This window comes from Convolutriloba macropyga, chromosome 9 (assembly GCF_964194025.1).
Source record: "Convolutriloba macropyga chromosome 9, txConMacr16.3, whole genome shotgun sequence".
Lineage (NCBI taxonomy): Eukaryota > Metazoa > Xenacoelomorpha > Acoela > Convolutidae > Convolutriloba > Convolutriloba macropyga.
The window spans coordinates 49,305,042-49,328,129 of NC_134476.1; the positions used below are offsets into that span (position 1 = coordinate 49,305,042).

A 23,088-nucleotide genomic window follows, 5' to 3' on the forward strand; every position below is an offset into this window, starting at 1 on the left:
GTAATCTAAAGTATGGTTATAATAATTTTCACTTGATACAATCTTTATAATTGGATTGTGAATTCGGTTACACCTGTCGACGGATTTCCACCATCATTTATAACTGGGGAGAGTTTATTGTAGCCAAGTTTAATGACGGGAAATGGAAAGATCATTTTACCTTTCCGTCGTAACTGGAGCTAAATGAATCAATTTGAAAAGTAAATTGAAATTGGATTAACTGGAAAAAATTGCAAATTTGCGTGGTCAGTGGGTTACCCAATATCAACGTGATTTGCCCTTTTATCACCATGGTAACGGGACTTTTTAGCGACCAGTTCAAGTGTCGTCCCCTTTGAAGCCCCATGTCTTCTAAATTTAAGCGCTGAATCAAGTGTTGCCCCAAAGTTTTAAAAAAATGTATAAGTTGATATCAAATTGGGATTTTTCCGGGTCAGTGTTTTAGGGATGGTATCCATGTTGGTATCATATGATTGTCCCCCTATTTGCTCATGCTTATTTATCGGTGGCCTCAGTGTTGCGATGTTTTAGCGAACTTTCAACAATCACAATTGTTGAATTTTTGCTTAAGTTAGAAATTAATTGCATAAGTGATCTTATTCTCCCTGAGGGATTAATCCTTTTATGATAAATCTTGGATCTTTTCCGTTTGCCCCCCCCCCAAGTTACACAGCACGTGTCATTACACAGTAAATCATTATGTAAAAATATGGCACGTGCGTCTGGGGGGGGGGCACAAACGGTAAAGATCCAAAATCTTTAATTCAGCAAAATGACCACAAAGTATTTTTAGTTTTGGTTGTCATATTAACAAGACCTGTTGCAAACTACTATTGATTTATTTTGCATATTTGCGTTCTTGCGAGCAAACTGTCGTGGTGTCTAAATTGTTCATAAACTTTCAGATCTTTTCAGCATTGACCAAAAGTCAGTGACTACATTTACGCTATTAAATAAGAATTATGCTGAAAGATCTGTCAAAGTTGGCTGAATGAAGTGTATTTATTATAAGTTATGTGTCGGCTGTTTGCGTCATGCTCACGCGTTTGTTCACACCTGCCAAAATGCAGTTCACACTACTTTTTGCTCGTGACTTTATTTCGACAGAAGCAGAAACCAAAAAACACGAACTTTAAATGTTCAGATAGTCGAAGTATCACGTAGAAGAAAAATACCAAGTTTTACAACAATGAAAGCGAACGATATTAAAATTTAATGATTCGACTATTTGAGGAGCCATTAGGTTTTAATAGGAATGGGTTGATGTTTGGTGTGTTTGTTGTGTGCAGGTGAAATAAGCGGAGAGAGTAGAAAGGTAGTGGAGATTTCGTCTCTGACGAGGAGCCACAGCGGCCAGTACAAGTGCCTTGCCAACAATGGTCTGGGGATTACAAACGACCACACTATATCATTACGCGTACAATGTTAGTGCATTTTGAGCTCATTTTATAAAGAATGAAAAAGATGTAAATAATATTAAAATTGTGTCAACTAGCATGTATCAGTATTTCCTATCAAGTTTCAGTACCTCAGAAATTTTTTTACCGAACAATCACCAAGCGTAAAATCCAAATTTCACTTTTAAGAGAAAACCTGCTCTTTGATTATGACACCTGTGTGACGTTTTATCTCACTGTTTAAGTCAAATGTATTTTAAACCAAGAAAAACCAATACATCGCGTGACAGATTCTTTTTAGCTATTTTATTAATAGCCGCGAAGCGATAGCGGCTATTATTGGGGACATCGTGGTTTTTTACAATTCAAAGAATTTGAATTGTATTGGGGCGCTGTCTTTTTTTTTTAAGATCTGTTCACACATTTTCATGATTTTTGAAGTCAAATAGGAGTAGTGATTTTGGTCACGCCGAAACAGGAAGTGGAGCGAAAAAGCGAGTGGTTTTGCGGCGTGAATTTTTTTCGCTCCAAATTTAAAGTAAAGTGAGAAAATGGTGTTTGAACAAAAATTTGCTTTCTCGCTAGTGGTTTTTTGTTCACATGCGGCAATTTGACTTCGATTTTTACTGTTTTTCGTTTTTTTGGATCGGATTTTTTTCTAAATGGTTTTTCCAATCCATTCATAGTCCGTTCTACGTCTAGTTTTCTGTTTAGTCAATGAAAATTCTTTGAATTGTACATAAGGACTTGTCCTGCTATGTTTTTTTAATTCGTCGTCTCCATCGATGATTCTTACGACCTGACTTCTTGGAATTGACTTCTATTCCTTTGCAATTAAAATTTGTGTACTTGACGTCATTTCTGCTTTTAGGTCAATTGCGTGACTTACCTCACTCGAAAAAATGACTTCTGAACTCACTTATGAAACTTTAAGTTTTATGAACATTTTAATTAAAAATCAATAGTGTGCATCTAAGTAGTTGCAAACTTATATGCCCTAATTCTTTAATATCAGTCTTGAGTTTTTGGTTTCGAATATCAATTTTGAAAAAGCTCCCCTTATAGACCGTATTTGTCATAAAATTGACAGGCCGAATCTAACCTAAAAAGTCTAGTGGTCTATTAAAGAACTGCTGGTCTATCTTATTTCTTTAGTTGTTTCAATTCATGGAAGGCCACAAGCGTCTATCGCGGCTATTTTCCGGCAATCTGCCGGCTATGTTATTGGCTATATTTTGACAATTATTTAACTGATAATTGCTTGTTTATTAGTGCTTTTGCATTTTATGATGTACGTTTAAAATATGTGTATGATACTATTTGTGTTTGAATGTGTTTGTAGATGGACCCCAGATAGCAGCAATGAAGCCGGTGCACAAGAACGAGGGGGAGAGTCTGACCCTGCACTGCATGGTGCTGAGTGAACCAGATGCCAGCATTATTTGGTCACATCCCACCAAAGGAGTTGTTAGTCACTCGCCTCTTATTATTCCAACCCTCAAATTTAATTTGGTCTTGACAACTTCATGCTACTTTGGCTTTTTTTGTTTTTGTTAAATAAATTTTGGCCGATGATATCTTTTTTGAGAGATACAAAAATGGTACCCATTGAAAAGCCCTTGAAAAAATGGAACGAATGTTGAAGAGTTGAGTACTCCAGTAAAAAATGATGCTCGTATTTTTACAGCTGCGAAGCTGTAAGCTGAGCGTAGCTATATTGCGGTGTTCCTGTTTTTTTTTAAGAATCAAAGAATTTGAATTGTAATGGGGCGATGTCTTTTTTAGAATCTGTTCACACTTTTTTTTGCTCTTTTTGAAGTTGCAATTGGAGTGGTGATTTTGATCGCGCCAAAACAGGAAATTGAGCAAAAAGGCGAGTGGTTTTGCGGAGTGATTTTTTTCCACTCCAATTCTTAAGTGGAATGAGAAACCGGTATTGGAACAAATTTTGATTTTTGAGAGCCAGCTTTTGTCCAAATGCGGCAATTAGACTTCTGCTTTTTCGAGTTTCTTCATAAAAATTTTTAGTAAATAGCTTTTGAAGTCGTTTCCAAGTCAATTCAGGGTCTATTTTTAGGTTTTGTCAACAAAATTTCTTTGAAAATTCAGCAAAAAGTTCTTTCTTCACCAAAGTTGACAAAGTCATTTTTTTAAAATGAGTTCCTCTTCTTACTAACGGCGTGTGTGTGCGGCGGCGTCATTTCCCACTCTAATTATTTATATGTAATAAGAGTCCCGTGTACAATATCGCATACGTTGAGTTTACTTCTTTTGTGAGGACGCACATTACAGATCCACCTGATCACCATTTGTTTTGCCTTCGTTTCCAGCCAAACTGTTCAGATTTTTTTGGTCGGTGAAACCTCTCTGTGATACAACCCCCTAAACTACAGGACAGTTCTTATGCTCGTCAAAACTTAAAAGTTCAAATTGAACTAGTTAAAATTCAAAAGAATTCATATGTGTAATGAAGGTCCACGATGAAAACTTTTCTGCGGCGAGAGTTTTAACAAGCCTTATTAATTTATCGCTGGATTTATTAATTTATCGCCCTATTAATTTATCGCTGGGTTTTTGGCATAAGTTTTTGAGCGGTGTCGATATCTTTTTTATTTTTATTTGCATCCGTTTCTTTACGTCACGCTATTTTTACGCCACGCACGAATTTTAAAGATATTCTGGCAATCTGCCGGCTGGTGGCCACCGTTTTGGCCGACAGGGCGTTTAGCCGACAACCAAAAAATGGGAAATTTAGCCGACAATTTAAGTAAAATGAGCAATAAAGTTTATTCTAAAGCTGTGATTGGCCAATGTAAAACACTATTTCGTAAGCGGACAAATATACCGCAGTTTTTTATCAATTAGTGTAACGAAGGTCTATCCGTGGTTGGACCGTATTTAACCGCATCTGGCCATGCCTCGCGGACCATGGCCATGCCTCAGCGGCCCGTGGGACTTGATATGAATCTATCACAACCGAACTACTGATTTATGGACCAATTATTGACTTTTATTACCAATTATGATAAAACTGTCGGCTAAATTTCTCATTTTTTCCTTGTCGGCTAAACGCCCTGTCGGCCAATTTTCCTAGCACCCTGCCGGCTAGGTTTGTTCACTCATTCATACAATTTTGAGTGAATTTCGTACGTAACGTCAATTTTCACTTTTAGTGTAGCGAGGTGTTTTTTCCCTTGCTTGATTAATTTTTGATCACACATGAGTTACCTCTTTATTACCTCACTCAATGTAATTTTGGAAGAGATGGATGTTTGCAGGAACTACGGATTTTTTTTTCACTGCTGGTAATAATTTTTATTTCAAAATTGCGTCTGCAAAGCTTTGATGAAGTTGTTTGAATATACACCCCGTTGTTATTTAGGAATCGGAATCAGAGCCAAATAAAATTGTGGTATCTATCACCGTATTTGGTGACTTTTGGATCTAGTTGAGATTTAAAATTAAGATTTTGGAAAGCTATTTAATTCGTTCTTGATTTTTTTGGTAAATTATTTACTGTCAAGGCTCTAACTTATAGAGTAGATATTAAATGAAGACACAATTAAATGTTTTTTTGTGCGGAAGCACACAACGGATACTCCTTGTCACCATTTATCTTCCCTTTTTGTTCAAACCGAACTCCTTTGAGTTCAGATTGTGTTGGTCAGTCAACCATCTGTGTAATGCAACCCCATGGGGTTGATTGGAAGAATCCGGCGTAAATTTAAATTTACAAAACTTAACATAGCCGTATAAGGCCGCTATGAGCTTTATATGTACAAGAACCATAGTTATAAATTAAATATATCTCTTTGCTGTCAATTTGCGATGAATCAGTAATAAGCGGCTAAGGCTGCGTGAAAAGGGTCAAATATTTTAATATGAATTTTTTACGATCAAATAATGCAAAAGTGAGAGGGTAATTACTCATAAGGGTAGTGCCTTGTCTCAAATCATTTTAATTTTACTGTTTGTTGTTTAGTTGTCAAATAAGGCTGCGTTCAAAATCTTGTCTCTCTCGAGGAGTGATAGCGGCAGATACATATGCAAAGCTACTGTCAAGTACTACGACGGAGAACCCAACTCTGCAACCCAGACTGTTGATGTCTTCGTCAGCTGTTAGTCCAACCCCCCCCCCCCCACCTTCCACAGACACACATACAATAAGATAATTCCTCTCATTATATCTGTTAAAAACTCTCCATTTACAGTGGAGGAAAACAACTTCCCCTGCCCCTTAGAGGTCCCAGTTTATTGCTCACAGTATTAAATAAAAATTAATAAACAAAAAACGGGGATCTTAGAACATAGCTATTCTTTTCATGGCTAAATATACCTACCAAACTCTTGTTTATATGTGTTTACTCCGTTGATATAATTTGATTTAAAAAAGAATTTGTTTCTCACTGCATCAGTCAATATATGTGATTTTTTAAAAAATTTAATGAAGGTCGCTTATCGAATTTATCTGATCATTTATCATTAATTGCTCTTGAACGCAGTTCATAGCAATTATTAATTGCTCTTGAACGCAGTTCATAGCAATTATTGTAAACGTGTGTGTCTTTTTTTTTATGCAAAATTTTCGCTTGACGGTTTTGACTTTTCGAGTGACTTTTACGCCCTTGACTTTTTGCATTTCGCGTGATCTAAAATTCTCTCTCAGTCACAATTTCAAGCAGCTGAACTCAATTGGCGGCAATTTAATACTAAAAGTCAAATAAAAAGTGCGCCGAAACTGGTGTCATTTTTTACTTTAAATCTTAATAGTGGTATATGTTAACGTTAACCTCTAATATGGTTATTTGAAGCCCACTATAGAACTTCTTAGTCCCATTTAGGCTACTCCCCCCCCCCCCCCCCCCGACTGAAGCAGGCTGCAATTGATTAGAGCTCCCACTAGTCGTTCAAGAGCAATTCTTCCGACGTTTAGTCGGTTATGTTTTCTGTTTTTGTAAAAAAAAATCTAATTATAGAATGTAATTGTCAAGATGATATATATCAAATGTTTAAGAGTGTCGTGAAGATCATTTAAATGAAACTGTTCCTTATGATACCCGCGTTTAGATGAGCCTGAGATAGTGCCGTGTCCTGGGGAAGGGTCTATGGAGAGTGACGTCTATGCCAATCTGGGATCCCCAGTAGACCTCTGTTGCGCCGTCAGCTCACACCCAGCGGTAATTACCCACTCACCCACCCATCCATTATTTAGTTTTAGTCTTAACATGAACTTGAGGCGATTAGACACTTAAAAACAGACACTTTGCTAATCCAAGAGTTTTCTCCCTATAAAATTATAATTATTATAAAGATTAAACCTATGTTGTTGGCTGCGTATTCATCAAATAGGTTAACTATTTATTATTGTAATAGCTGCCAACATGAAAGCTGAACGATGCTATATTGCAGTCCTCCTGATTTTTTTAAATTGCTCTTGAACGCAGTTCATAGCAATTATTGTAAACGTGTGTGTCTTTTTTATGCAAATTTTTCGCTTGACAATTTTGCGCTTTTCTTCTAGAACATTCTTTGACTTCTCAAGTGACTTTTTCACGCTTTCGTTCATCATTTTTGAGTGATCTCTAGTGCTCCGAAGTAAAGCTTGTTGATAATGTAAAATCAGTTGCAGCATAAAATCGGTCTATAATAAAGACCATGTCGTTCAAGAGCAATTCGTCCGACACTTGTCGGTTTATCTTTACATTTCAAAGAATTTAAATTGTGTTTGGGGTTGCCTTTTTTACGACTCAAAGAAGAGTTATGGGGATTAATTGAGTACTAACAATTTTATTAGTCTGGTTGGTCTGTTATATGCCATTTTTCGTACAAAAGGTTTTTTCGTTTGATCGCTATTTTTGTCTGAGCATTTGACTTTGTCTCTAAAAATGGGGTAAACTGGTAAAGCCCAGAGGGCATTAAGTTCTATTACAGCCTTACGGTTTTCTAGTCTAAGTATGCTGTTTACAGAAGCTGGTTAAGAGAAAAAATATTCTTCGTTTTCCTCTCCCCTCACTTCGTCGCCCTCCTCGCTAATTCACACCCCCCCTCTCCACCTCATTCCACTCGTAACCAGCACACTCCACTCCTCAATTTGAATTTTGTTTTCAAAAAAGAAATCAAACTTGTAGCACGAGCGGCATTGACTCATACATCTCATAACCCGGCACGCTGGTCCGCCCGAACTCACCTGCCCTCCCCCATGCTCACCATGCCCACAATTAACTAACACCAGACTCCCTAAACCGCAGCTATCTAGTGACAACCAACTGCTCGCCAGTTGTTTGAGAGCAATTTAGACGACTTTAGTTAGTTATGTTCTATTTTCAATCGGTCGAGTTTTTTTCTGAAACAAGATGTATGAGTCAATGCCGCTCGTGCTACAAGTTTGGTTTCTTTTTTGAAAACAAAATTCAAATTGAGGAGTGGAGTGTGGTGGTTTTGCTCATACCAGTTATCAACAGATAAGAGAAAAATGTAGGTGTGCAAAAATTTTCTGATCGTATACGGATTTTTCAAAGCAGCTGAGTAGTTTCAACTCTAACTTTTTCGTCCGAAAAGGTGTTTTCTCAACTATATCAGGTCCTCAATGTACTTCTGGAAACATTTTGGACCAGCCAACGCAGATAATAGATTTTTAGATGTAATTTTTAGCTATTTTTTGTCATTTTGCCGTTTTAGACGCTTTTTCACAGCTATTGTATCTTTCTCCAGTTTGTTTTTGTATTTCGGCTGTTTCTCGAATACATTCCGTTTTTAAGTCTATTTGTCGATAATTTTCGCCATTGGTTGTTTTCATTTTTGAATTTATTTTGGCAAGAAAATTTGATTGAATTTGGTCCCACTTTGGCCAATTTTTGAAGTTTTCTGCTGATTTTTTTTGTTTTTTTTGCAATACTTTTTTTGTTTTCAGTTCTTTAGCTTTTGGTGTAATAAGAATCTTAATTAGAATCTTAAAATTAGAATTAAATGGGGTGTGCTACTACATTGAAAATTTGAATGTTTGATAGGCCACTGAAATAATAGAAGAAGTTTTTTGTTTTTTACTTCATTTTACTTCATATTTACTAATTTTTTGTCATTTCGACTGTTTTTTAATTAATTGACTGGTTGTATTAGTAGTTGCTGATTGATCCTAGACGGTTGCGCAAGATTTCTGGAGAACAAAACTTGGGATAGTGTATCCAACTTGTATCAATAAAATACGGTAATCCGGTTTTGTAACTTGTTTGTTTTTGTTTCCATCTTTTTTTCGCGGTTTTGAAGGTATGTTCTGCCCATTTTGTTTTTATTTTGTATTACGCCATTTAGTAAAAAGAAACTGTGTTAAGATATCTGTTTTTGGAAGTTGTGAAGCAATTTCTTTAAAAATTTATCAGATTGTGAGTTTATTTTTTTTCTTCTTTTTTACCTAAATTGATTGACAGAAATAAATTATCAGTAAAGATACGAAAATGTTTCATTCGTTAAGTTATAACCTCTTGAATTCTATTTGAAATTTTACCCTGAGTCGATTAAGAAGGTTTCCGGCTGTTTTTATCTGATTCTATTCATACATTTTCATGATTTTGAAGTCAAATTGAAATAATGTTTTGGTGACATCAAAATGCGAGCGGTTTTACGTCATTGAGTTTTATCACTTAAGGCGTTAGAAGTAGAGTGAGAAATTGCTGTTTGAAAGAAATGTTGTTTCTCTCAAGTGGCTTTTTGTTCACGTGGGGCAATTTGAATTGTGTTTAAGCTGTTTTTTGATATTATGCCCGGTTTTTTCTTTTCCCAATTGATTCCTAGTCCATTTGAGGTTTTCGGGATACCTCACTCACTGTTTCTACTGAACGGATTTAAGTAAGTTCACTCACTCATTTAATTCAATTAATTACGCATTATAGTGAATGCGGTCAAGGCCAGGGGGACAAAATCAAAAGAAACGGAATAAACCGATAAGGCCCGGTCATTAAATCAGTGCTTTTGTTCATCAAAGTTCATCAGAGCGGTTCCTAGCTGGAATTAGTATTAAACTTAATAGCCCTCAGTTCAGAAGCTGATTTAAATATAATTGGTAATCTAACTTAGACTTCACTCCAAATTAGAACACTTTGTGGCACTGAAAAATACTCTGTCAATTTCTCTCTTCTTTTTTCCTTCTCTTTCAACCGCGATGTGCGTCAAGCGGGTCCTTCAAGCGGCTATTTTTCCGTCAAGCGGAACCCTCCAAGCGGCTATTTTCCGATAATTTGCTGGCTATATTTTAATTACTTATGATTCATGTCAAATTGAGAAAGAAAGTAACAATACATTTTTTTCTGGTTGCAGCATGTTTTCGGTCAACTTAGTTACTTTTAAGCTAGAATATTGTTACATATCTATATATAATAAACTACATAGAAAAATTGAAATTTAATCTGTGTATCATAGTAAAAGTGTTTTGCTCCAACATCGAAAGTCCATCACGGGTTGTCACTTGAGATGATTTTTTTCGGGAAAATGGCAATCAAAAAAGTTATTTTATAATTAATTTTTTACAGTCGACAATCTCGTGGTCCAAGCAGGAGAATGGTTCCCTGCGCCCTCTGTTGCCAGAAGTGGTACCACAGGTGGCATCCAACCTCTCATCCTCCTCCGCCTTCTCCACCCAAACCAAGTCCGTCATCCACCTACAGCAACTCACCCAGAGTGACCTAGGAACCTACATCTGTCAGATCTCTGTTGGTAAATCAGACAAGAGCAGGACGAAGACCAGGACTATATACGTCAAAGAGCTCAGTAAGTCTTTTTATGCCTTTTCCGGAATCAACAAATTTTACATCACATTTCGAATAACAATGGTAAATTACAGCACATTTATTGATAATCAATTTATCGCGGCTGATGTTCTCCACATTCTCATCGGGCAAGAACAATGGTGAAATTTTCCGGAAGCCCTTTAAAACTGTAAGATAGAACCATTTATGTTTGCTGTTTTCAAAGTTGCTGTTAATCAGTTTCTGTTGAGCAATTGTGAAGAGCGGAGCGAAAAGAGAGTGGTTTGTAGTTCTTACGGCCAGTTTTGGGAGAGCGAGAAGTTGAGATGTGAACAAATTTTCTCTAAGCGAGCAAATTTTTGGCTCAACTGCGTCTTTTTATAGCTGCGAAGCTGTAAGCTGAGCGAAGCTATATTGCGGTGCTCTTGGTTTTTTACAATTCAAAGAATTTGAATTGTATTGGGGCGCTGTCTTTTTTTTAAGATCTGTTCACACATTTTTATGATTTTTGAAGTCAAATTGGAGTAGCGATTTTGGTCACGCCGAAACAGGAAATGGAGCAAAAAAGCGAGTGGTTTTGCGGCGTGAATTTTTTCGCTCTAATTTTAAAGTAGAGTGAGAAAACGGTGTTTGAACAAAAATTCGCTTTATCGCTAGTGGTTTTTTGTTCACATGCGGCAATTTCACTCTGATTTTTACTGTTTTTCGATTTTTTTGGATCAGATTTTTTTTCTAAATGGTTTTCCCAATCCGTTCACAGCTCATGCTAGGCCTAGTTTTTTGTTTGAATTAAATTTTCATTTCTCGCTAGTGGTTTTTTTTGTTCACATGCGGCATTTTGATATTGATTTTCTGTTTTTTTCTTAATTTTTTCTAATTTTTTTAAAAATGGTTTTCTCAATTCACTCATAGTCCATTCTAGGTCTAGTTTTTCTGTTTAGTCAATGAAAATTCTTTGAATTGTACGTCAGGACTTGTCCTGCTATGTTTTTTGTTTCGTCGTCTGACGCTCTTTTTTTGTTTTACATTTGTTCACACAGCAAAGCTGAAAAAGTCAAATTTTCTGAATGACTTCTTCCTCTCACTAACGGCATTTGCGCGCGTGACGTCATTTCTCACTCGCTTCAGCAAAAGTTTTTAGGTTATTTGCGTGATTAGATTTTGATCATACGTGACTTACCTCACTCAATAAAATGACTTTTGCACTTTAAAACTTAATTTTAATTTGAGTTTGTTTAAGGTCAAAGGAACTCATATGTGGAGTTAAGGTCCCTAATAAGAGGATTCTGTGGAATGAATTTTAACAACCGTTATTAATTTATCGCTGAATGTTTTTTTACCTAGTTTTTTGAACGGCGTCGATTTTTTTTCAATTTAGATCTGTATCTGTTTCAATCTCTATTATATGGCACGCAGGTCTATTCTTTCGCAGCTATTCCGGCAATCTGCCGGCTATGTTTCAAGTAGTTTTTGGTTTTAAGTTTTGTTTTCCGCTTTAAAGAATCTAATATGCAATAGTAAAAATATTAGGGCTGCTCTAACTGCGTTTTAAAGTTCTTCGGTAAAATAAATGAGTTTAAAGCTAATTTGGAAATTTTTTCATTTTATTTCATCTATTAGGAACTGAACCGTATGCTTGTAGGCATGTTTAATTACGAGTTTATCAAAGCTTTGGAGTTATGAAGCATGTTTTTTGAGAACAAATTACAAAAAAAAAGAAATTTTTAACTTTGTCATTTTTTGCAGTTTATTCTCATCATTTTTCAACTTTTGTGAAGTTTGTTAGCCTGCTAATATTTGAGTATTATTTGATCAACCTTTCAAGTTTGTTTTTGGCTAACATTTTGTTATTTCATATTGATTCGAGTTGTCCTATGGTCCTATTGGTGTTATCCCAAATGCTGTTTTTTCCTCTAGTCGTTTCCGGAATTCTACTAGCTATTTTGTAATATCTGCTCGCACATTTTAATGATTTTTGAAGTCAAATTGGAGTAGAGATTTTGGTCATGCCTAAACAGGATTTTCACAAAAAAGCGAATCCACAAAAAAAGCGAATCAACTATTTCACGGTTGAATTCTGACTTATCTGACTCTCGGTTTGAACTTAATGGAATTTAGAATTCAACCAGCAATATTACGCGAATACGTCCAAGGTAAAAACTAAGACTTCAGGTTTAAAGACTTGGTGCATTAAGTTATGGAAGTTCCTTAGAGTATACTCCTAATTGATCTCAATGTTCAGCTTATTGTCCTCCAATTTATAGATTGAATTCACCATACTTACTGAACTACGGAAACTGCGGTTCAAGTTACAACACTTTTTTTCTCAAAAAATTAAGCTGTCGTCAATTTTTCTTGTTAATTTTTTCAAATAGTTTCAATCCCAAGTCAGTCAGTGGGGTAAACGGCGGCTATTTACTGGCAATATTTTGTTGAATTCGGGTTTTTTTTTGAATTTTTTGTATATGTTGTGTAGAGATTCCGGATGCTCCAGTGTTGAACACAGCCTCTCCGGACCTGACAGGTGGGATCAGACTGATGTGGGAGACAGATAGACTGGCCAAGTACTACAAGATAGGATACAGACTCACTGGATCCACTGACCAATACAAGGTACGCAACCACTCAATCATCAGCCACACCCATGCCTTCATCTCTCTCTCTCTCTCTCTCAAACACATACAAACACACGCACATACACCACTATTAATGCTGCTGTTTAAACGCATTTTTGAAGGACAGTTCGTTTATGTTTGTATGAAATGTTAAATTGGAATTGGATGTTTGTGGATGGATGGGTGTTTTAGGTGCTACCTTCTAAGGAGAACAGGGACACGAGTGTTGTGCCGGACCTGCAGGCTGGCAAGCCATACCAGTTTGTGGTGCAAGGCTGCAACGATGCCGGATGTTCCCCATTCTCCAACTCACTCTCATCAAAACCCATTCCAGTACCAGGTGAACAGCGCAATACATACTCGAACATACAATTACATATATAGATGCATATGGTCAACTTCCTATCATGACTTTATGACAGCAGTTATCATAAAGTTCAACAAAAGAAATAATAGAAATCTGATTTTTAAAAACTTTTAAAAACTGTAAATTAGAGAGCAATTCAAAAACTTTGTTTGTCTAACTTTTGGGGTGACGTCATTAAAAGGAAAATTTGAAAATGAAAAATTATGGATGTAATGGTTTTTCCGGTTGATTACTCATCTCGTAAAAATTGGGATTTAGTCTTTTTAAATTACAATGCTGGCGGTCACAAATAATGTCCTTAGTAATGGTCTACGAAGTACAGGGATAAGTATTGCATAATAATAATAATAATAATAATAATAATAATAAATTGTTTACGAATTACGCATAATGCAAATGGGCATTTACATAATTTATTTATTTTCAAATGTCACATGCGCTCCGAAAGGACACCATTGACCCCTATGGATCGTTTTCAGGCGCCTTTGTGAGGAAGATAAACAAACACAGTTTATTAGTTTAATGCAGAGAAAAGGACTTACTATGTGTCTAAAAATTTATATGTGGATGGATTTGTGATTTGCAGACGGCAGTCGGATAGGGGGCAGTGGTGAGGGAGATGCGAATGGGGCGAGCATTCCAGTGAGCACAGTAGTGGTGGTGCCACTGGCACTCGTCGGTGTCATCCTACTCCTGTCTCTACTCATTGTCATCTGCCGAAAGAGACACTCCAACAGACGCGCCCAAAAAGGTACCAACCCCCCCCCCCCCCCCTATAAACACAACACAATACCGCAACACATTGCTATATTTTACACATACAGTGGATATCAGTTTCTCATCATTGTTAATTGTGTGTTGTTGAACTTTGACCTTTTAAATCAGGCCCTGAAAAGTTTTCCTTTGTTTGACTTGTGATTTTGAATGACTAGATATGACCTTTTTGACCTTCATAAGCAACATTTTTGACTGTCTGACTAGACAAATAGTCTCTAACAAGGCTCTTGTTAGAAGGTCAAACAATTAGTTATCATTCAATTTGATCTATTTAACTACATCAAAAAAAGTATTTTATGACGTTCACATTCTATATTTTCCTTATTGGGAATTTGACGTCAAGATTTGAAAATATCTTAGATACAAAAAACGTCAGATATTTTCCGATGGCACAAGCGGCACTGAGATATTTAACCGACTGGTCAAGAATACTAGTCTTCCTTGCGTGGACACCCATAACTGCAGAGACGTTTAAAAAATATATCAATTGACATTTTCAGTTATCTAAAATTTAGATACTATCATATACAACACTCGAGAAATAGACGAATGAGCTTTGTCGTAAAATTTGACACTCAATTTGAATTTAGATAGGTTTAAATGCGTGAACACACAAATCTCCTTCCCCTCACTTACTAATTCACGTTTTGATCATCTCCAAAACTGATAATGACTATAATGGTGGTGATGATTGATTAAACCAGCTATCATACATCTCTATCGTTATACATACTACCATTTCTGATGCTAATGTATCTTTGGTGCTGTTTTGTAGATGTAGTTCTTTTAAAATTGTTCAGGCATCAATTTGGCTGCCCTCACATAACCTGTGTATCTGCTAATGGTAAAATTTAACCGACATCATTTATGAAACGTGAAATTGGAATTACTCTGGCTCTTGATTGGAATTAGGAAGTGAAATTGGAATTACTCTTGCTATCAGCTCTTAAATGGTTTTATCTGGTTACAATTGAAAACTTAATGCTTGGAAGAAAAACTTCGACGCGGAAAAGAAAACATCCAATCTAAAACAACTTCATCCTTTATTCCTTGAATTTCCAGAATCGAGACTAGTTTTTGCTCGTGGCTGTGTTTGGGTAGCCAAAAATTGTTCAAAATGTATGAGGTCAGGCGAATTAACGTAACTTGAACTGCTCTTCACGTAGATAGTGGTCCTATTCTATAGACAGTTGTTCTAGATGTTTGTTGTCCAAATACATGGTCAATAAGACTAAACAAAGTTCTTAAAGATGGTTTTTAGACAATATATTGAACAATAACAGGCAATAGTGGGCTTTTTATAATTTCAAATAATCAAAATTGATCAGATAGCAAAGATTGTCGAAGGAAAAGCTGATTGTTTTCATGAAATTTTTGTTTTTGTCAAAGTGACTTTTCTTTCTCTATTATGCACAAATGTAATGAAATGTGTTTGTTGCTGCTGTTTAGAGGCTTACATGCAGTTTCTGTTGGCTAGATCTGCATCTGATCAAGGTAGATTAATAAACAATCACAAACAAATAAACAGCTGACCACAAGTGGTAAACAACACCATGAAAACATGCTTTCTATCTCTCTATCAGTTGAACACGTTGACAACGCGTGAAAAGGCAATTCTCACTGAGCGAGCCGTGCACTTTGAATTTAATAATTCGATTTCAGTTCAATTGATTTAAATTAATTGAGTTGCGCTCAATTGTTTTTGACCTTTTTGGATTTTAAAGATCAAAAATTTGCAACTCATACTGTTTCAAACAGAACAAGAGACTAAGCTGTCTCTAGTTACTTTGTTTGAATAAATGAAGAGGGTATAAACTTGTGTTCAAAGTACATTGGGTTCAAAGCTATGTTCACACATTTTGATGATTTCTTAAGTCGATAAGAAATCAATTTTTGGGTGATTTGTGACACAGAAGCAATAATGGGAGTGACAAACAAAGCGTGTAGATTTAGGTCCCGAAATTGTCTTCTTTACCTGCAGCAATCTGAATTTTGTTTTCAATGTTTTAGAATTTTTTCAATTTTTCAACTTTTTGTCAGAGGTCTTCGCTCACGTATGGTAAAAGGAACACGTTGCAGACTTAAATATGTCCTTTGCTTCGTTCTGAAGTATATGTATGATACTTCGATATTTCATCACCCGTTGATTTTTTAATTGCTCTCGAGCGAAGTTCGTAGCTATTATTGTAGACGTGTTGATCTTTTTATGCAAATTTTCGCTTGACCGTTTTTGCACTTCTCTTCTAGAACATTCTTTAACTTCTCAAGTGACTTTTTCACACTTTCGTTCTTCATTTTTGAGTGATCTTTACTGCTCTCACTCCGAAGTAAAGTTTGTTGCTAAATACAATCGATCGCAGCATAGCTACAAGAAGGGCCTGATAGCCGAGTGACTTCTGGGCAGTGCTTCGGTCCATGGTTCGAATCCCGGCGTGGTTAACTATTTTTACACCCATAAAGAAAAATTCATCTGGGCTACAGCCCCTTGAATTAAATTGCCTCGCCTGTCGGTTGTGAGCAATTCTTCCGACATTAATCGGTTTATGTTTTTCGATTGTTAGAGTTTCATTCAATTGAAGTTTGCAGCGAATTCTTTCACTTTTGTTGTCCAGACAGAGAGCATGAGTTGTGTATTTTCATTTTGTTTTTTTTTGGAGTTTTGGTTTGCTGGTTGGCATCAATATTCCCATTAAGCTGGTTTAGGCGACTTGCTGGGTGTAGACTAGTTGTTTGGGCAGTGAGGAAGACTGTTATGGGATAAAAACGTAGATTGATTTTCTACCTTGAATATTACCAGAGGTTACTAAATACTTACTAATAGAAATTCTAGCTAAATACGCTAAATGTTAATGCCCAACGATCGAAAATGTAGTCATTGTATGAAAAGAAGAATTCGAGCAATTGAATAAAAGAAAACAAAATCTATATCCAGCAAGTTGCCTTAACCGCTAAATGCCAGTATAGATGCCCACCAAATCTCCAAAAAAGTAAGATAATACACTCGTTATGCTCTATCTTATCAACAAAGGTGGGATTATTCAGTTAGGGTGAATGGTTTTATGGGAATAAGTGTTTTGGAAATTTAATATTACAATAGGACAATACGTGAATTAAATTCAAAGTCTTCTTCAAATTTGAGTAGAGCTCCGTCAATATTCTGCAATTTTTTTGCGAAATATTGAAAGTTTTTGTTAGATATAGATAGCCTTTTTATATATGAAAGCAGTTTTTATAAACACTTTTTACCGCACACTAGTTGGGTTTCACGAGACGCAGATGTATATTATTATAATACAGAAGTAATTAGAGATCCAACTCATTACACAAACATTTAAGACTTGCTTTTCTTAGATTCGTTAATTAATTTAAATATCTAAACCGAGAAAATCTAAGAAAGGAATACTTAGATTTTCTTGGTTTCATTTCAGATTTTTACCACTCATTTTTTTCAGTGACACATTTTTCTATTAAAAATTTTTTCTGAATTAGCAGATGGAGTTGCAAATTTTTGATGGGTCTTTGATGGTGCATCTTGATCATAAAGTGACAGGCGACATTTGAGTCAGTCAGGGTTTCTGTTTACTATTCTTGTTTCCCTTCATCACCGAATTCTGTTCTCTCTTCTTTTTCAAAATTATATTTGCAGAACCATACAATAAGGAGGAGGATTCAAATTAAAGTGGTTGTGTTATTCCAGCTGTTAATGAAATATACATAAACATTTTATGCATGCAAGTATTATGAACTGTTTTCAGCCTGAAAAGTATCGAATTTGTTTACTTGAATTATTTTGTTTGGAAACTGTGAATTGGTATAATAAATAATCACTCGTTTTGCTCAAGAGCCATGATAGTTATATTGAACTTGCTTTAGTTACGTTAGCAGAGTTAGTTATTGATTGTAAACTAGGTTAAGTTGACTGAAGAGTGTATGTATGTATGTACTAAACAGCTTTTGGTCTTTTGCCCTGTAGCTGATATAAGGGCTGTCGCAATTTCAACTGACGCCTACACAATTGCGCCCAAGTACGGGGGTGCACCCCCTTATACCCCGTCTGTGGGCAGTGGGGGCACTTTGCGTGGTCACGTGCACAACAATGGATCGGTACCCAGGGGTAGTCTGCCCGGTGGCACCCCCACCCCAGCTAATGGGGGGCCACCACCCTCTACCCTGATAAGCTCATATTCCGCTGGCCACTCGATATTGGCCAATCCTGGTGCTATATCTGGAGTTACTACTACGGCCGTGCCTGGCCCCTACGCATCCCTCAAATCTGCAGGGGGCATAAGTCCAGGCTCTGCGCCCCCACCCCCAGCTCCCCCGGGTGTTGCGGGTATTATGGGGAGTCGTAATGGGTCCCCCTTGGGTACAACTGGTGTATCGGTTGTGCCTCATACAAATGGTCACGTGTTGAAAGGTGAGATGTCTGTCAGTCATAATGGCTATCGATTGCTCACAATCATGTCTACACCTATACCCTGTCATATCTCTCAAGGTTTTAAATTATGGTCACGGGCAGGTGTTTTCTATAGAACATTTTCTTCACAACTCACAGACTCACTCATTTTTACTAACTCACGGCTAAAATAAACCATGCTCAGTTCATTGATTGTTGCAATCACTTGCGTCCTGATGTTCAATCCGTTCGAATATCTCGAAGTTTATGCGAACGTGGCATTTTCCGGGCGATGTTTTTACAAAGTTTGAATTACTGAAAAGCCGTGAAATTCGAATTGCTTGCTCACAATTTCTTAGGATCATTTATCGAAAGGTTTTTCGATTGTCTTGCTATTAGTTTATTTTTACTCTTAGTAAGAGGGGGGTAAACCACAGGTAAATCAAATTTGGCTGTTGTTTTTATTGACCAACAATGTTTTTTAGTCTATATGCGTTTCTAAATTTATTAATGCAGAACGTTGTTGTTATTTTGGTATTTTAATTGAGTGCTTCTTTGAAGTAAAGGAAATTATGTTGACGCACTCAAATAGTGATTAGTGATGTATTGATTTAGATACGCACTGATCAAACAAAATAAAGCTGGGAAACCTACTCTCAAGTTTTATCAATTAAGTGGGCACTAATTTTTTGGCTTGTTGATTATACTCTGCAAATTTAATGCAACCTTTTTACTTCATTGTTTTGTGGTATGATAGTTTTGACTTGATTTTTCTGGCATCCTCAGCTATTTGATTTGCACTTCTATGTCATTAATGGGCATTTGCATATTTTTGATTCTTGAAAAAGGCTTACCTTTGTTCGCACATTTTTATTTTAAAAGAAATTTGAATTTTTTACGTACGCTTTTTTGAGTTGTTTTTGCGCAAGATCTAGCAAAACAGGTGTTATTTGTTAGTCGTGCCACATTTTTTTTTGACGTAACTCATGATTATCACACGACTGATTTTAAAACTCATGTAAAAAATGTCAGGCACCCAAAATCAGGGGTATTTAGTAAGAAAGTCGTTCTTTGACTTCTTGGTGCGTGATCAAAAGGTCTCGATAAAAAGGGACCACGAATTAAGTTAAGGCACAGAAGGAAAAATCCTGAAATACAGATCAAAGAAACTTCGTTGAGTTATCCAAAAAGTAGGAAATGGCTAGGAATGCTTCCGCAAAACTATTTAGCAACAAACAAACAACGAAAACATAAGTCGAACTGCCGCATTTTAAAGAAAAACCACTATCAAGAATGAGAATTTTGTCGCAATACCGTTTTATTTCACTTCAAAATTTGAGCGGAAGAATATTACGCCTTCTGCTCTGTTGCTCTACTGCCTGCTTAAGTTTAATCAAACTCCTTACTCCAAAAGTAATCAAAATGTGTTAATAGATTTAAAAAAAAAACAAATCGAAAGAGTTCCAGAAAAAACTCGAAGACTATTCTATTCGCCAACAATTTCATTTTAGAATATTATTAGTAGCCGCCGTCAGCCTCTCAACGGCTATTACTTCGGCGCTCTCTTTTTACAATTCAAAGAATTTGAATTGTATTGGGGCGCTGTCTTTTTTTTTTTTAAGATCTGTTCACACATTTTCATGATTTTTGAAGTCAAATTGGAGTAGTGATTTTGGTCACGCCGAAACAGGAAGTGGAGCGAAAAAGCGAGTGGTTTTGCGGCGTGAAATTTTTTTGCTCCAAATTTAAAGTAGAGTGAGAAAACGGTGTTTGAACAAAAATTCGCTTTCTCGCTAGTGGTTTTTTGTTCACATGCGGCAATTTCACTTTGATTTTTACTGTTTTTGCGATTTTTTGGATCGGATTTTTTCTAAATGGTTTTTCCAATCCATTCATAGTCCGTTCTAGGTCTAGTTTTCTGTTTAGTCAATGAAAATTCTTTGAATTGTACGTCAGGACTTGTCCTGCTATGTTTTTTTAATTCGCTTCTCCTTTTGATCACGTTTTACATAAGTCACGATTTTCACGTTTGACTTCTGATTTACTCCACTCACTGTTTCAACTGAATAGATTTTAAATTCTTTCATGCATTTAATTGCGCAATGTGGTGAATACTGTCAAATTCAAAAGATCAAAATCAAACGAGACGGGATAAACCGATAAAGCCCGGTCATTAAGTCATTTAGAATTAGATTATCAAAGTTCATTAACAGTGTTTGCTAGCTGACAGTGGTATTAAGCATATTAGCTTTCAGTTTTGAAGCTGAACTAGGTATAGTTTTAGAATCCAACTGAAACTGCACGCCAAACTTAGAACAATTTTTGACACTGAAAAAAAATTCGGTCAATTTATCTGTTTCGATTTTTCTGTTTCAATCCAGATGTGCGTCAAGCGGGTGAACGGTGGCTATTGTCCGGCAATCAGTAACATCCCCTGGCATTTCGCTATTAACTTTTCTAAATAGTGCAAAACACATGCATCATTAAACTTCAGTCAAATAACATTTAGAAAAATTTGCGAAACTTTCCAGAACATTATTTCTAAGTGAAAAAATTAAGTGCACATAGAACAAATTGCTTTTTTTATTCGATTGCGAAAATTAAGCTGCTAAATAAAAAAAGATTGTAATATAAGGGTCACACATATCTCTAATTTTGCAAGAAAAATATAGAAAACTAAAAGAAATTGTTGTTGTCATAATTTTTAGAAAAACTGTTTTTATCAAACAGATTGATAGTAATTGGGCAACTATTAAGTCGTACGAGAAATTGTGGGCCATCAGTTCCAAAAAACCTCAACAAGGCCAAAGAAATTGGCAATTTATCTCCAAAAGCTGCAAACGAAAGTGGTAAAAAAACTTCCAAGTAAAACTTGATTCAATTTCCAACAAATTTCATAATGCTATTAAAAGATCAGTATTCTAATATCTGTAATCCAATCTTTCAAAAACAATAATAGGTACAGATTAGTGTTAAAAGCGTAAAATAAAAATTTGTGCACCGCAGTTCTCAGTTCCACGCTCCGTATAAAATAGCCGGTTGAAGAAAAATAATCTCGTTTTCTCCACTCTCTAAATTTGACGCACATATTTTGTACGCATTTCTTTTCTATATCAACTTCACTACTGAAAATTTGTGATTAAAAAGAGAATTCTCCATTACTCCTCATCACGTTGGTTGTAAAAAGGACGGTCCTATACAAATCATGTTATTAATAGCCGCCCTCATCTTCTCAGCCGGCTATTATAGCGCTCCTATTTTTTTTTACTTCGTCGAATAAAAAAATGTTTCGCTTTACCTCATTTTGCCGCCTCTTCAACATTTTGCGTGAAATCTTTTTGACTTCTCTAGGCTAGTTTCTCTCTTCTCTCATTCTGCTAAAAGTGATTTTGAACATCAGTTGCTCAGCAAAGCAATTCAAAATGAACAGTCAGTATAAAAAATTGAAGTCAGAAATAGAAACGGGATAAACCCATAAAGCCCAATTTTAGATGCCCGCTATTTGAACGTCGGTCCTATAAGTATTAGTTACCTCTCTCTAATGCTTATTGTTATTGATAGTAGCCCCTGTAGCCTCTCTCTAAGAAACAGAAGTATGTTCAACTACGAAATGCCATCAAAATAAATCGGACTTAAAAAATGTTTTTGTACGAAAATCTTTTTTTTTCAATATCTTCTGTTATTTCAATCCCAGTCATGCTTATTGGATTCAACGGCGGCTATTTTCCGGCAATCTGCCGGGTATGTTTTTTACTTAAGACGCACTATGAGACAAATAATAGCTTTGCCATCGTTTTGCGGCTATTAATCAAAGATATTCTAAAAGTTTGGTGCTTTGCGTTTTCTATAAGCATCTAATCAAATTCTGACATTTTTAAAGAGATCTTTTTTGGAAGTGCAACTGATGACCCAGTATTGACGTGTTTTCGATACTTGTAGCTGACATACTTTTGTATTCTGGTTTGACTCAGATCTTTTACTAAACAACTCAACGAGATAGAATTTAAATGTGTTTTTTTTGAAGATAAATAGCTTGATTGCGGCCGCTCTGTTGTTTGTTCGAAATTGTTGAAGTTTTTTTATTAGAGGAAAAAATAGAGGTTTTACAGCGTTTTACAATTTATGATTCTAAACTATATGATAAAATAATATTTCTCCTCTCATTCCTCTATGTACAGCACTCCAATTATTTCCCTTTATTATGTTTAACTGTTTCGTGTTCCACTGCTCTCAAACAAGGAATATGATATTCACAACGGGACTTAGGATATTAGGCAGGCGAATACCACACAAACACTCACACTTAATTAAAACACTTAAGAGGTACTGCAATATCCGCTGTGTTATACAATGTAAATCAGTGACTATGGCAATTGACTTCGTAGAAAGATAACCTAAGAAAAACTATCAAAAATTATCAATTTTCGAGTTTTGATCATTTTCAAGATCTATTTTACCCCCAAATCCCCCAATTTTCTTGCTTTTTTGCAATCAGTAGTTATGCATGTATTTTAAACATTCACCATTCTTTCCATGTTACTTTTTAAACCATATTCATTGGCCGTGATGAGAGTAAAGAGATGCGAAACATTGAAAACAATCATACATTTTGCATTTACTTTGAACAACTCTTATGCATGTAAAGACGACTGTTAGAGACACTTGGAAACTCAGATAAAGTGGTTTTTGAAGTACCTCTTCGAAATATTTTAATAGGTTCTCGCCTAATTTCGAAAAAACTTTAATGCAGGTTTTCGCCTAATGGCTGCCAAAAATTTCGTTTGCCTAATAGAGTTTT

General features: G+C 35.9%; 1 protein-coding gene across 16 annotated transcripts in view; it reads left to right on the forward strand.

The window, feature by feature from the left end:
- Window positions 1–23,088, forward strand: part of LOC142345818 (uncharacterized) — a 401,292-nt gene that overhangs the window by 365,900 nt on the left and 12,304 nt on the right. For 13 of the 16 annotated variants that reach the window (XR_012759357.1, XM_075398196.1, XM_075398203.1 and 10 more), the window contains 10 exons: window positions 1,290–1,424; window positions 2,740–2,864; window positions 5,380–5,515; window positions 6,465–6,574; window positions 9,920–10,157; window positions 12,612–12,748; window positions 12,943–13,090; window positions 13,704–13,868; window positions 15,344–15,388; window positions 17,868–18,311. Coding sequence is in view for 15 of the 16 variants with exons in the window: in XM_075398196.1 (XP_075254311.1) it covers window positions 1,290–1,424; window positions 2,740–2,864; window positions 5,380–5,515; window positions 6,465–6,574; window positions 9,920–10,157; window positions 12,612–12,748; window positions 12,943–13,090; window positions 13,704–13,868; window positions 15,344–15,388; window positions 17,868–18,311 (1,683 nt within the window). In the remaining variant the exon portion in view is untranslated. The remainder of the gene's footprint in view (window positions 1–1,289; window positions 1,425–2,739; window positions 2,865–5,379; window positions 5,516–6,464; window positions 6,575–9,919; window positions 10,158–12,611; window positions 12,749–12,942; window positions 13,091–13,703; window positions 13,869–15,343; window positions 15,389–17,867; window positions 18,312–23,088) is intronic. The other 3 variants (XM_075398205.1, XM_075398209.1, XM_075398210.1) reach the window with 3 other exon arrangements.